General features: G+C 37.8%; 1 protein-coding gene across 4 annotated transcripts in view; it reads left to right on the top strand.

The window, feature by feature from the left end:
• TERF1 (telomeric repeat binding factor 1) overlaps positions 1-12,360 on the top strand; it is a 28,071-nt gene extending 15,711 nt beyond the window's left edge. For 3 of the 4 annotated variants that reach the window (XM_054017160.1, XM_054017159.1, XM_054017161.1), the window contains 4 exons: positions 1,499-1,564; positions 4,220-4,323; positions 5,199-5,272; positions 12,010-12,360. In XM_054017160.1, the coding sequence (XP_053873135.1) occupies positions 1,499-1,564; positions 4,220-4,323; positions 5,199-5,272; positions 12,010-12,168 (403 nt within the window). In that variant the 3' untranslated portion in view covers positions 12,169-12,360. Of the gene's footprint in view, positions 1-1,498; positions 1,565-3,362; positions 3,632-4,219; positions 4,324-5,198; positions 5,273-12,009 lie in introns of those variants that run through there. The other variant, XM_054017162.1, reaches the window with a different exon arrangement.
• Positions 12,361-12,709: the final 349 nt, after the last annotated feature.

Below are 12,709 nucleotides of genomic sequence, written 5' to 3'. Positions count from 1 at the left end.
AATTTAAGTGAGAGATAAAGAGACTTGTCTATTATAACAGGAGTTAGTGTTTTATTTACATGATTTAAGCAAGATTTGTTTTATTCTTTTAGTGGTAAAAATTGTTTGAATTCCATTAATATACAATATATTAACCAACCATAGTTTTGGTTTTTGAGTACCATGGGAGACTCTCTATTGCAGGATCTAAGGTTTTTGTGGGTAGGAGCAGGATACAAATGCAAGAAACAATGTGGGACCAGGTATTATGGGGCAGGATTAAAAAAATAGTCCCATGCAGGGCTCAACTACAAAGAAGTAAAAATTCTTCCAAAAGATAGTGTCCAACAGAAAACAAGTTGCTGGACTTGGCACGGCACGGACTTGGTAAGTATTTGGTGAAGATGCATGTTTTTAACTTAAATCTTGTCAGAGAACAAAACCTTGTGACAGCTAAATTAAATAGATTTCAATTTTTTTTTCTTTATGCTCAAGCTTTTTTAGTCCTGCCCTTCAAATTCAGGGCATACTGGTATATGAAGGAGAGAGCAGGGAGACAAGGGTTTCATGCCCTGGTATGCTGCAAAGTGGAGGGGAGAAACCTGTCCCCAGTTCACTGATGACTCTAGTAAATTAGATAGTCTGTCTACTAGTTGTGATCATAGCGTAGAGAGTAGTTGGGTCTCTTCCAAACCAGTAACCTAAACCATTTGCTCTACTCCAAATCAGTTTTTTAACTTCTTAAAGCTTCTGTTTGAAAGCACTGACATGCTTTTAATAATGAGGGATGTTGTGGAAATTTGACTGACTAAACTTATAAATTTGGAGGCCTTTCTTTCTGGCTGAATGTGCTGTGGTGATTGAAATGGTAGATCTGCTACAAGCTGTTTCTCACTGAGAAAGATGGTGGGCTAGATGATCTTCATGTGGATGTAGACCTCACTGCTACTGTTTTATGCTTGATCTGAACATTTCACTAAGGAAGGTAACCTGAATGCAGATTAGACCATTAGTGAAAAGTAATTGTAAAATCTTGTAAGGTTGGTGCCTTACATTAATTACATCTCTTGAGAGAGAGTGATAAAATACAGGATTGGGAAGATTTAGTTGAAGAATACAAATGGTTTCCATAGGTTGCCTATAAGAAGGATTTAGAATTAAAATTTGAAAATATGGGCATACTAATCCTTTGAAGGATTTCTTTATGATTAATATTTCAGTTTTAAGCATGTATTATATTTAGTCACATATTCTTGGTTTTTTTGGCAGGCCCAGGGATTGCCACTAGTCTATTTTTTTGTTGTTGTTGTTTTTTATTTTTTTGTTTTTAATACTCTGGGTAGATTTAAGGATAGGCTAATAATGGGCCTCTAAGGAGGTTAATGGTTCTACATAACTAACCTTTGTATACTTTGTTAGAAGCTTTATTAGCGAGGGTAAGGTCACTTGGCTAGACAGAAGGGTTGAAGTCTAGGGGATGACTTTTGGCTTTTAAACATGTCTATCTTACTTTTTTAAGTAATCTAGAAGATCGGAGAAGTATTGCAAATGAATCATCCGAGAATGCAAGAGAACATCTAAAAAGGTAGAGAATTATTTGTTGCTCTGTCTCTCTAGAGCTGGGTGAAATTTTTATGGCGAATGGTAAATTTGTCAAAAAATGCAATTTTGAGGCAACCAAAACTATTTGAGAATTCAACCCAAATTCTTGAATAGTCTTGGCTGATTCAAAATTTGTTTCCTCATTTTTTTTAAAGTCAAAACAGCTAGTTCTTTTGCAAGCGATGGCATGTGTCAATTCCATTGTAGATTTGGGGTGTGCACCTCATGCACAGGTGTTGGAGATTTCTCTTTTACTCAGCAGTACCCATCAGGGCAGCTTGAAGGTTCTTTGGGGCCACACGCCACTGCATGCTGGTTTGAGGGCAGAGCTATCCCCCTCAATTTCTTCATACCACCAGTGATGGTTGTCCAGAATGTACTTCTAAATGGTAGAAAACCCTCAACTAGAATTACTTACCTGCCCAAGTGGAAGTGCTTCTCCATTTGGGCTCATGAGAAAGGTATGTCTCCTCACAAAGCATACCCGAAAGCTGTGCTGAACTACCTTCTAGATCTAAAACAGAATGTGACCATTAGTGCCATAAGGATTTAAAAAAAAAAGCAAACAGGATGTTAGGAATCATTAAAAAGGGAGTAGAGAATAAGACTGAGAATATATTATTGCCCTTATATAAATCAATGGTACGCTCACATCTCGAATACTGCATACAGATGTGGTCTCCTCATCTCAAAGATATACTGGCGCTAGAAAAGGTTTAGAAAAGGGCAACTAAAATGATTAGGGGTTTGGAATGGGTCCCATATGAGGAGAGATTAAAGAGGCTAGGACTCTTCAGCTTGGAAAAGAGGAGACTAAGGCGGGATATGATAGAGGTATATAAAATCATGAGTGATGTGGAGAAAGTGGATAAGAAAAAGTTATTTACTTATTCCCATAATACAAGAACTAGGGGTCACCAAATGAAATTAATAAGCAGCAGGTTTAAAACAAATAAAAGGAAGTTCTTCACGCAGCACACAGTCAACTTGTGGAACTCCTTACCTGAGGAGGTTGTGAAGGCTAGGACTATAACCGTGTTTAAAAGAGAACTGGATACATTCATGGAGATTAAGTCGATTAATGGCTATTAGCCAGGATGGATGAGGAATGGTGTCCTTAGCCTTTGTTTGTCAGAGGATGGAGATCGATGGCAGGAGAGAGATCACTTGATCATTGTCTGTTAGGTTCGCTCCCTCTGGGGTACCTGGCATTGGCCACTGTCCGTAGACAGGATACTGGGCTAGATGGACCTTTGATCTGACCCAGTACGGCTGTTCTTATGATACGTTTGGCTGCTATCTCTGCTTTCCGTATACAGGAAGATAATAGGCCCCTTTTGTCCTACCCCATTGTTAGTCAATTTCTGAAGGGCATGGCCAGATTATACCCTTAAGTGCAGGATCCCATCTCTCCTGGGGACCTTAATTTAGCCCTAACTAGTCTAACAGCACTCCACTTTGAAACTTTCGTGACTTGCTCCTTCCTTCACCTTTCCACGAAGGTAGTATTCCTAGTAGTGATCACCTCAGCCAGAAGAGTTGGTGAGCTCTGGTATCAGAACCACCTTATACAACTTTTAAAAGGATAAGGTTTATCTCTGTCCACACCCAAATGTCCTTACAAAAGTAGTCTCTAATTTTCACATTAACCAAGATATCTACCCATGTTTTTTCCAGAACCCCCTCACCATAAGCATGAAGAAAGACTTTACTCACTGGATGCGAGAAGAGCATTAACTTTCTGCCTAGTGCACACTAAATCTTTCCAAACTTCCTTACAGCTCTTTGTCACAGTTGCTGATAGAGTTAAGGGCAATCCACTTTCCTCCCAGAGAATCTCCTCCTGGATCTCTCCCTGCATCCATTTGTGCTACCAACTGTGTAACACAACCCCACCATCTCCAGAACTAGCACATTCTACTAGAGCACAAGCAGCTTCTGCAGATTTCCTGGCTTGAGTACCAATTGTTGATATTTGTAATGCAGTGACTTGGTCATCAGTCCACACTTTCACTTCTCATTACACCATCGACCGTCAGTGCACTGACGATGCCAGTTTCCATAGCTGTTTGCTTGTGAGTTACCTACAATGGAATTAACATGTGCAATCACTCAAAGAAGAAGAAACAGTTATTTACCTTTCCTCAACAGTCGCTCTGAGGTGTATTCCACAACCTGCCTGCCTTCCCCTCCCTATTGGAGTCAAATGGGTACGAAGAAACAGAGGGGTTGGAGTGGTTCTGCCTTCTTATGCCAGCACAGTGCCACGCAGCAACAGAGCGCTCAAGCTGCCCCAATGGGTACCACTGGGGGGCGGGGGTGAATAAATCTGACCTCTTTGCAAGAGGGCGTGAACACCCCTCTAGTGGAATGTACATGTGCCACACACCTCGGAGAACAGCAGTTATGGAAATGTAGGTAACTATTTCTTTTGAAACTTTCTAAACTAACAGTTTTGAAATGTCACTTCAGATTGATGTTTTGTTTGACAAGAAAAAATGAAAATTCAGTTTGTTGGAAAAAATGTTTTGTTTTTTTTTAGTTTAGTGACCAAACTGAAAAATTAGCTTGCATAGTTGTCACATGTATTCTGAATGTTTCAGCAGGTCTAGTTGTTATATCTTTATGTATCTTGCAGGTCACGCAAACGCCTTTATTCCTTAGCACAGCATACCCTCTGGAAGCTAGAAAACGTGCCTTCTAATGAGATAACAAAACACAATAAAACCAGTTGTCTTCAAAGTGAGTATTCTGTGGCTTTCATTAAGACTTCTGTGGTACACAGAATGCAATATAACGGTTCCCAGATAAATTACCTTGATACTCATGGGCTTTCAAATATTGCCTCTACCTGACTGTTTTCCTCCCTTGAAATTTGGTACTAACTTGTTCATACTCCACTGTTTTTTGTCTGCCTTTGAAACAGGAAAGCAGCAATCACGGTGATTCAAGATTCTGCCCGATTTCAGATTTGGGGGCCAAATGCTACAAATTTTAGCTCTTAAAGTTTTAAAATGATTTGAAGGCACAAACCAATCAAAAGATCTAGGAAACAGTCGATTATGCTGTCCACTTCATGATTTATTGCACTTTAGAGTATATTTTATTTATAAGAAAGCAGTTAGTAGTGCCTGTCCTGGATCTCTCCCCAGGGTAATTCTGGGGAGAAATTCCTCATTTTGTGAGGGAGGAGGAAGAAGAAACAGGTAGGCAGTGACTAGCTTTTTAAAAAAGACAGCTGTGACAAAGCTGCACAGACTTGGGATGTTAAAATAAGCTGCAGGGGAGATGGGTAGGTAGACACAGGTGCATGTAAATAGTTACAAGGTAGATTTTTGTACTAATGGAAAAGTTTAAATATTTAATAAACAAGAATTCTGAATAGCGTTAAAGTACAAGTACAATTCTTCTACTGGTACAATCTCTTGCAGGAATTTAGTGGCCATTTCTGAGTACCCCAACAGACAGTCTGATTCTCCACCGTGCTTATCCCGCATAGACACTTAAAATAGTCCAAAATAGATGTTCTTGCTTCTCACGGGTGTAAATGTTAGTGGAGAATTAGGTTCAGAATGTTGACATTTATTGATCTTTGTGTGCTTAACTTATTAATTTAGGTCTCAGTGATTTGCAGAACATTGAAAATGATGGAAAATCCCTGTCTCACAGCCAAACTGGCCGAAAGAAGCGGGTGTGTATTGGTTTTATACTGTAAATGGACCTAAAATTAATCTACGAAATGTATGGGTATTCAGTTAGAGAAAATGTAACCTAGCATTCTTTCCAACTTTAGTTACTGGGCAGTATGTTGCTATTACTCATGAAACTCAAACTTGCAAAGTGTATTTGTTGCTATTTAGGGTTTCAGCATCCTGTATATCTTTTTTCAAACATACACATTTACAGAAAACTAAGTCATGAATGGAAAACTTTAAATAAACTAGACCATACCTAATCTACATTATCTAGGTTATAGGCTTCAAGACAGCAGTTCCTTGCAGGAGCTTTGGACAAGCTAGCATCAATGATTTTGTCATGCAGTGGTTTAATGTTGGGTTGTCACCTTAGTGAACAAAGTGCTCCATTGTAAGGGTGAAAATACATAATTGGAGTTTTCAAAGTAAACCTATTACTGTGGTCTGATAACAGGCAACTTCCCGTAATGCTGCATTTTATAAAGGCCTTATCCATGAAGAAAATGTAGAAATCTGTTTGTAGTCACTATTTTAAACACAAACTAAAGTACCATTTAACTTTGGGAAACCTAGAAATGTGAGTTTAATATAGGGATGTTTGCTTGGGAACAAGACACTACTGTTCTGAAATAATACACCTGGTATACAGTTAACTTTCTGAAATTACTGTCATGACCATTGAAATAATGATAAAATCTTCTAACAGTTAAACTGAAGCCTATATTTTAGCTTTAACGTAGAGGGGCACTCTGAAGAGAGAGTCAGACAGCACAAGATTGTTGGAAATCTTGTTTGAGTCGCCAAACTGTCATTTACAACAGTCTGACACAAGCTGATTCATCCTTTTACCTTGAGTTCATCAGGAAAAGATTCTTATTTTTGTGACTCAAATTTTTAAGAATAACTAGAGAAAATAACTTTCCTATCAGTTTACTGTGGATAAATGTCCTTCTAGCACCTTTATTCCTCCCTTCCTTAACAGCCTATATCAGTCAAAGTACTGGTTTAAATTTACAGGTACATCCAATCCTCAAATTAGACCATCTGCTAATAAGAGATCCATTGTAAAGCCACCAACATCCATACCCCAGAGACTAATGTGGTTCCTATTTCCATATCTAAAACACTGAGTTGAAACACAATTTACTTCAAAGCAATGATTAACCGTGGCAAAAACTTTACAAATAATTACGGGACTGACAATCTCCTTAGAAGCTACAGATGTTTTATCAAAACAACATTTTAGAAGAGCACATTGTCAATGTATTTGTTTGCCTTAAAATATTTATTCCTCAAATTGCTCAAAGCCAACGCCCCCTTTCCTCTTGTTTCGTTACTGATTAAGGTAGCAAAAACTGCCACTTAATGACATGAAGAATATTGGCACATTGCCACATGATTTAAAAAAAAAAAAAAACCCTTACACTGCACCTGGTGCTAAGTTTTCACTCCCCACTAATACAGAAAAGCTGTATATATTATCAATATTTTGTTCTTTGCTATGGTAGTTGTGCATCAGTAGTTAGTTACAAACACCTTTCCCAGACTTGTGCTGACTTCAGTGATGCTCGTGCACAGATACCTTAGGAAGACCAGAAGCTATGATGGTTAAAGTTGTTAAGTATATAGTTAGGTCAACCCTATTAAAAATGCAGAAACCCAACATATGGAAACAGATAAAAGTTGGTAGGGGGGTGGGAAAAATTGTTAAATTCCTAAATTCTTATAAAGAATGGAAAGAAGAAAATTCAAATTCTACATAATTGCTCTCATAAACCTATAGAATTCATACTTTATCTCCTTGCTATTTCTGTGCAGTAGTCCTTGTCAGTGGGATCTCTAATATCACTATTACACAGAGCAGTGTTTTTGGTATTCCAGAAAGTTGAGTCTGCTCATCCACATAATCGTGGGTTATATAAGACTGTCTGCATGCATGAAAGAATGCTGTGAATGTCACAGAAAGGGTTGTTGACTTTTAGAACTCCCTTTTCCATGCAGTCCCTCTTTCAATGTTGGCTTTGTTTGCTCTTGTTTTGTAATGGCATTTCATTGCAATGGTTCAGTGCCCGTTTTTCAGCTTTTCATAGCAACGTTTTTCAGTTAAGTTACATATTTCAGTCTGATGCAACACTATTGAAAGGAGAATTCTCTCTAATTTCTAATGCCATTCAGTAGTAAATTGAACTCTACAGATGCAAGTGCCACTTACTTATTTAGGGTACTAGAAGGCTCCATTTTATACCCCTTTTTTGTGAGAGAAGTCCTTTACTGACATGAGTAGCCCAACTGAAATCGGTGGAGCTTGCTGTTGAAGCAAGGGATCCAGAATTGGACCTTTATTTGTGGCAAAGAAGAAAATTCAGTTTTGGGGAAGGGGGGGAGGGTTTGTGGGGAGGATTCAACTTAACTTGCAAGTATGTGTAATACTTGTTTTCATACATGAGCAATTATACGTAAAGGATTTAAGAGGAGTTTGTAGTAGCTTATCACAAAGGATTTAAACTGTTAGCTTTGCTTTTTGTAATTATTTCTCACCAACTTTTCAGTTGTGGGTCAGTGCTGGCTTGCTCTTTTTGTGGCCCGATTCACCATTTGGCTTAATGGGTGGTAACTAGCAGCATTAACCTGGAACACCTCTAGCCCTGAACAAATCTAAGCTATTGAGTCTCTCAGTCTTTGTAGAGTCCTTCATCCTGTGTTTCAGGAATGAGCTTTGGAAGGGGACACTCAAACTGTATAAGGAAGCTTGACATTTGAAACTAAAATCCAACTTATTTGAAATAGAAATGGAAATATTGTTAGGAGAGGAACCTTTTTAGATTGTAAACTCAGGGTGGGGACGGTGTCTGTTTTTTACGCACTTAACATAGTGAGACTAGGCTCCTATCCTATTGGTACCTTCTGGGTGCTATCACAATGTGATTTTTAAATAATACATAGGAGTAAGAAAGGATCTGGTGACATAAATCATGTAGTTTAGTGTACTAGCACTGCTGTGGTTATCCTTCTGGTAGCACTTCCAGAATAACTCACCCTTGCAGGGTTATTCCTTTATCACTAAAACTCTTTATGATGCTGGGGTGAAATGACAACTGAGTACATTTAGGTTTATATTACAAATGTTCACCTTATGAATGAACAGGGCAGAAGCAGAGGGAGGTAGGATCCAATTCTGGAATCTGCCAGTTATTGTTACTGCTGTTGCCTAGTTCTCTAGCAGATAGAGAATGCATCGTGCTATAAGGGTATGCGAGTTTCCTGCTCTAAGCAGCTTACAATGTTACTTAAGATATGTTACTGCAAGGGATGATGCAAACACTAAAATATGAGAATGAACAAAATAACAGTAAAAATTAAAAGAATCCAGGGGTATATTTTAGTTCCCTCTTACTCTTTCTGTGTGGTTTGAAAATCTGTTTAATTCTGTATACTGTATATAATGCTGTTTGAGAGACTGGTAAGGTTCAGGAGTGGACATCAGCATTGGAAGGCTAGCTAAAAGTGAGTCTTTAGTAGGGCTATCAACTTCCAAATGGCTTGCTTCATTTTTTTATGAATGAAATGGTACCTGTTAGAGCTATACAACTAGATTCCATTGGTTTCCCATTTGTTTCTGGATGAAATTTGAGATGTCTGAACCTGAAACATAATCAGCTTCATAGTTAGAGTATTTTAAAGGTTGGCCCTCTCCATGCTTTACCCTGAAAGTTGAGATCAGCTGGGACACTTGAGCTGACAGTTCCCCTAGATTTGTATGTCTTGAGAGCAGGGAATTGCCAGAGGAAGGGCTATGTTCTAGATTTTTGCTTCTCCTATTCATCGTTCCATTTGTCCAAAAGATAGTTAAGTTGCTGTAGTAATGTATTACAAGAACATTGGTGATTTAAATCAATCCACTAGGAAGTAAACACAAAGTTATTTTGCTTTTGTACTCTAGTTCTTTCCTAAAGAAAGGTTGACTCTCATTGGTTGGTAACCATTCCAACATGTTGATTTTTTTTCATCTAAACATAGCCTTAACACTAAGCTTGGTATTACTTTTTACTAATCAGGAGGATGCACCAGATCTATAGCCACTTATTTAAGAAATATTATATCTTTGCTTTCATTTATTCAGATTAATCATTTTTATATTTTTAATTATGTTTAAAAATGGAGGATGCATTTCTTTACTAGATTTTTTTTTTTTAACTTGTGATTTGAGTCAAGCTGTAGTTGAATGGAAATTCTAATTTGATTAAAATTGCACACAAATAGCATTTTAAATAGTTTTATTTAATACAAAAAATCTTAAATATGCTGAATACATAGGTTTATCAAAACATGTTTTTCATTCAAAACGAACTGATTAATAAAACAAAGTAAGTATTATCTGCAGTTAGTAAATTGAACTGATTTTCCTTCAAGATTTTAGAACTAATAGAGCTCATCCTCTCACACTGATCATAGATCAGAAGAAGAAAAAAAGTTTTTTCATGGTTTGAAACTCCCCGTTGTTTCTTGACTCTGAATAAACTTTTCAGTCACATGGGCTGCCTGAGCAGTTGTGCAGCACCTCCAAATACAGAAATGAAATGGCATCCTCTAGGCAGTGTGACCTCCCATGAACCACACGTAGTGAAAGTCCTACCATACAGAGTGCACCATTTTGTAGCACAAAATGACATCTTCCATGCAGCGGGACCTCGCACACATGGTACGTGCGAAGACATGCCATGCAAAGGATGCCATTTTGTAGAGCAGGTCTCTGGCATGTGCAGCATTTCACTGCACAATGCTCTCTACATTCCAGGCAGCTGCTGCTGGGGGAGTGGATACCATGGGCACCATAAGTGGCCCATTGGCTGCCAGTTGGGCCACCCTGAACTAGTAATTGAACTGAAGTAGCTGAATAAACAGAAATGAAGAAAATATTCTCTGCACATACAGAAGAGGCTACTGCTGTCAGAAGTTAGTTTAGCACTTCAACAAAGTCTGATTCCAGGTGCTTAGCCTGTGACTGCCATCAGTTTTTTACATTGCTCTTCAGCAGAAAATTTGTGCTGCTTAATATTTTTAATGTAAATAATTTTAATAGATTATAGTAAGTTTCAAATTGAGTTTTAAATTTTAAAACTATACCCATATTTAATTTAAATTAAAAAATACATTTTTAATTTTTTTTAAAATCATGAATTTTTATCCAGCCTGATTCAGTTAATACTTTGGTCTAATTTTTGTTGTTTCGTTTTACTGTGTGGGTGCTAAGTGGTGGTGGTGTCTTGTGATATACAGGAGAACAGACTAGATGACCTGGTTGTACCTTCTGGTCTTTAACTCTATGACTTAAACAGTGATTTCCCCAACCTTTTTCATCTGGCGGGTGCCAGACGACGAGCCACAGAGGACCGTGGCGGCGGACGAGCATCCGCCGAAATGCCACCGACAAGCACAGTCATCCAGAGGCGTTGCTGCCGAAAATCAGCAGCATTTCGGTGGCGACACCTCTGGATGATGCCGCTTGTTGGTGGCATTTCGGCGGATGCTCGTCTGCTGGCCAGTACGCGGATGCACTTATATGCCTCGGCGGGCACCATGGCGCCCACGGGTACCACGTTGGGGACCCCTGACTTAAGACTTTTTTTGAGGGTTGAGTTGAGAGGGCTTGTAGCTTCGTTGGGTTTGGAAGTTCTTTTGTGTCATATTTGATAACTGGATGCATTTTGTATGTTTAATTTTGTACTTGTGGGCCTATAATGATAGTTGCATTAATAGTAAAATACACTAAATATACTGCTGTAGTCTTGGATTAGTTTAGACGTAGCATGGGCTTCTGGTTAGTGCACATGACTAGATGTCAGATGGGTAGTTGCTTTATGACCTTGAGCAAGTTGCTTACTGCTCTGTCTTAAATGGAAATAATACACACATGCTTGTATTTAAAATCCTGGTTGAAAAATACTAAACATATGAAAAGAACTAACATTTGAAATGCCATTGGTGTTGATACACAGCATCTCCTTTTGATACTTATTTCTCAAGTGAAACGGTCACAGAAATAGGTAGCTATGTATCATATGGAGAAGTACTGTTTTATGTCCTAATGGTCATTCTGTATGTCAATTAATATTAGAGCACTGATAAAATTTTCAAGAGCCTGCCTAGATTAAGTTCCTTAGTAAATTTTGAAAGCCAGTGGGTCATTGGGTAGAATTTTCAAAATGCACCTATATCTTTGTGACATTCTGTGTGAAACTTGAGCAGCCCAAATTTATTTATTCTAAAGGGGTATCTACTTATTCTTTAACATGTGAACTGGTAACCTTTAGGCTGGATGCATATAGCCTCTGGTATTGTGGTCCTTGAAAGAAAGTGGCAAAACCAACCTAGTGACTGGTTTAAAAAGTTTATGCTGTCTGACAGTTTGAGCAAAACCATGTATAACTGCCAGCACTCCACAGCAGCTGAAACAGCAACTGTAATCTTAATGCTTTGTTGGTAATGTGCAATAACAGATGTTGTGTGTAAATCCTCCAAACCCAAACAGGAGATTATCTCCCAAAGTATCAGATGTAACCTGGAAATGTAGCATTAACCTACCTTTAATGTAGCATTATATGAATGCATGTAAACTAATAAGTGAAATATAAAAAATATTTTCATACATTTCTGATATTTATACTAAATTTGTCAAATTAGAACTTTCTATGGTGAAAATTTAGTATATACAATTGTTCTCTTCTTTCTAAAGCGATGGACTTGGGAAGAAGACAGTAGACTGAAGGATGGGGTAAAGAAGTTTGGAGTGGGAAATTGGAATAAAATTCTGATTCATTATGACTTCAACAACCGAACCAGTGTCATGTTAAAAGACAGATGGAGGACTATGATCAAGAAAGACATTGCTTAGTTGGACAGTGAGAACGAACTTCAACTCCTGCACCACTTTTCCCATGAGGATAATGTTTGGACACCTAGCTAGCTTTTCCCAATAATTTTGGTTATAAAGTGTTGTGGGCAGTTTAAGTTGATATAAAATAACTTCCTGTGTGTAAATTCACTAATACAGTAATTAAGACTGTTTCTCTCTCTCTCTCTCTCTCTCTCTCTCTCTCTCTCTCTGCATGTATATACTAGGAAAAGCAATAAGTAATAATGTAAGCTCTTAATCTTATATTTTTTTCCTTTAGAATGTGTTAATATTTTTGAATTTTTTTAATTCTGCAAAGCAAAAGATACCATAGCTTGTCAGTTCTGGTTAGATAAGGTAAAGTCTCAAAACTAGCATCCTGAAGGTGGAACCAGAACAATAAAAGGTATACATCATCTGTATATGCTCTTGTATGAGTATAGATATGTAACTTAACATAAAAGATGGCATTTGTCTGTATAAAGTGGATGTTATCACTCATGAAATGTAAATGTTTTACTTAATTTGTAAAATACTAATT

This window comes from Malaclemys terrapin, chromosome 2 (genome assembly GCF_027887155.1).
Source record: "Malaclemys terrapin pileata isolate rMalTer1 chromosome 2, rMalTer1.hap1, whole genome shotgun sequence".
In the NCBI taxonomy this organism is placed as follows: Eukaryota; Metazoa; Chordata; order Testudines; family Emydidae; genus Malaclemys; species Malaclemys terrapin.
Note: the sequence above shows the minus strand (reverse complement) of the source record. Positions and strands in the feature narration are given on the sequence as shown.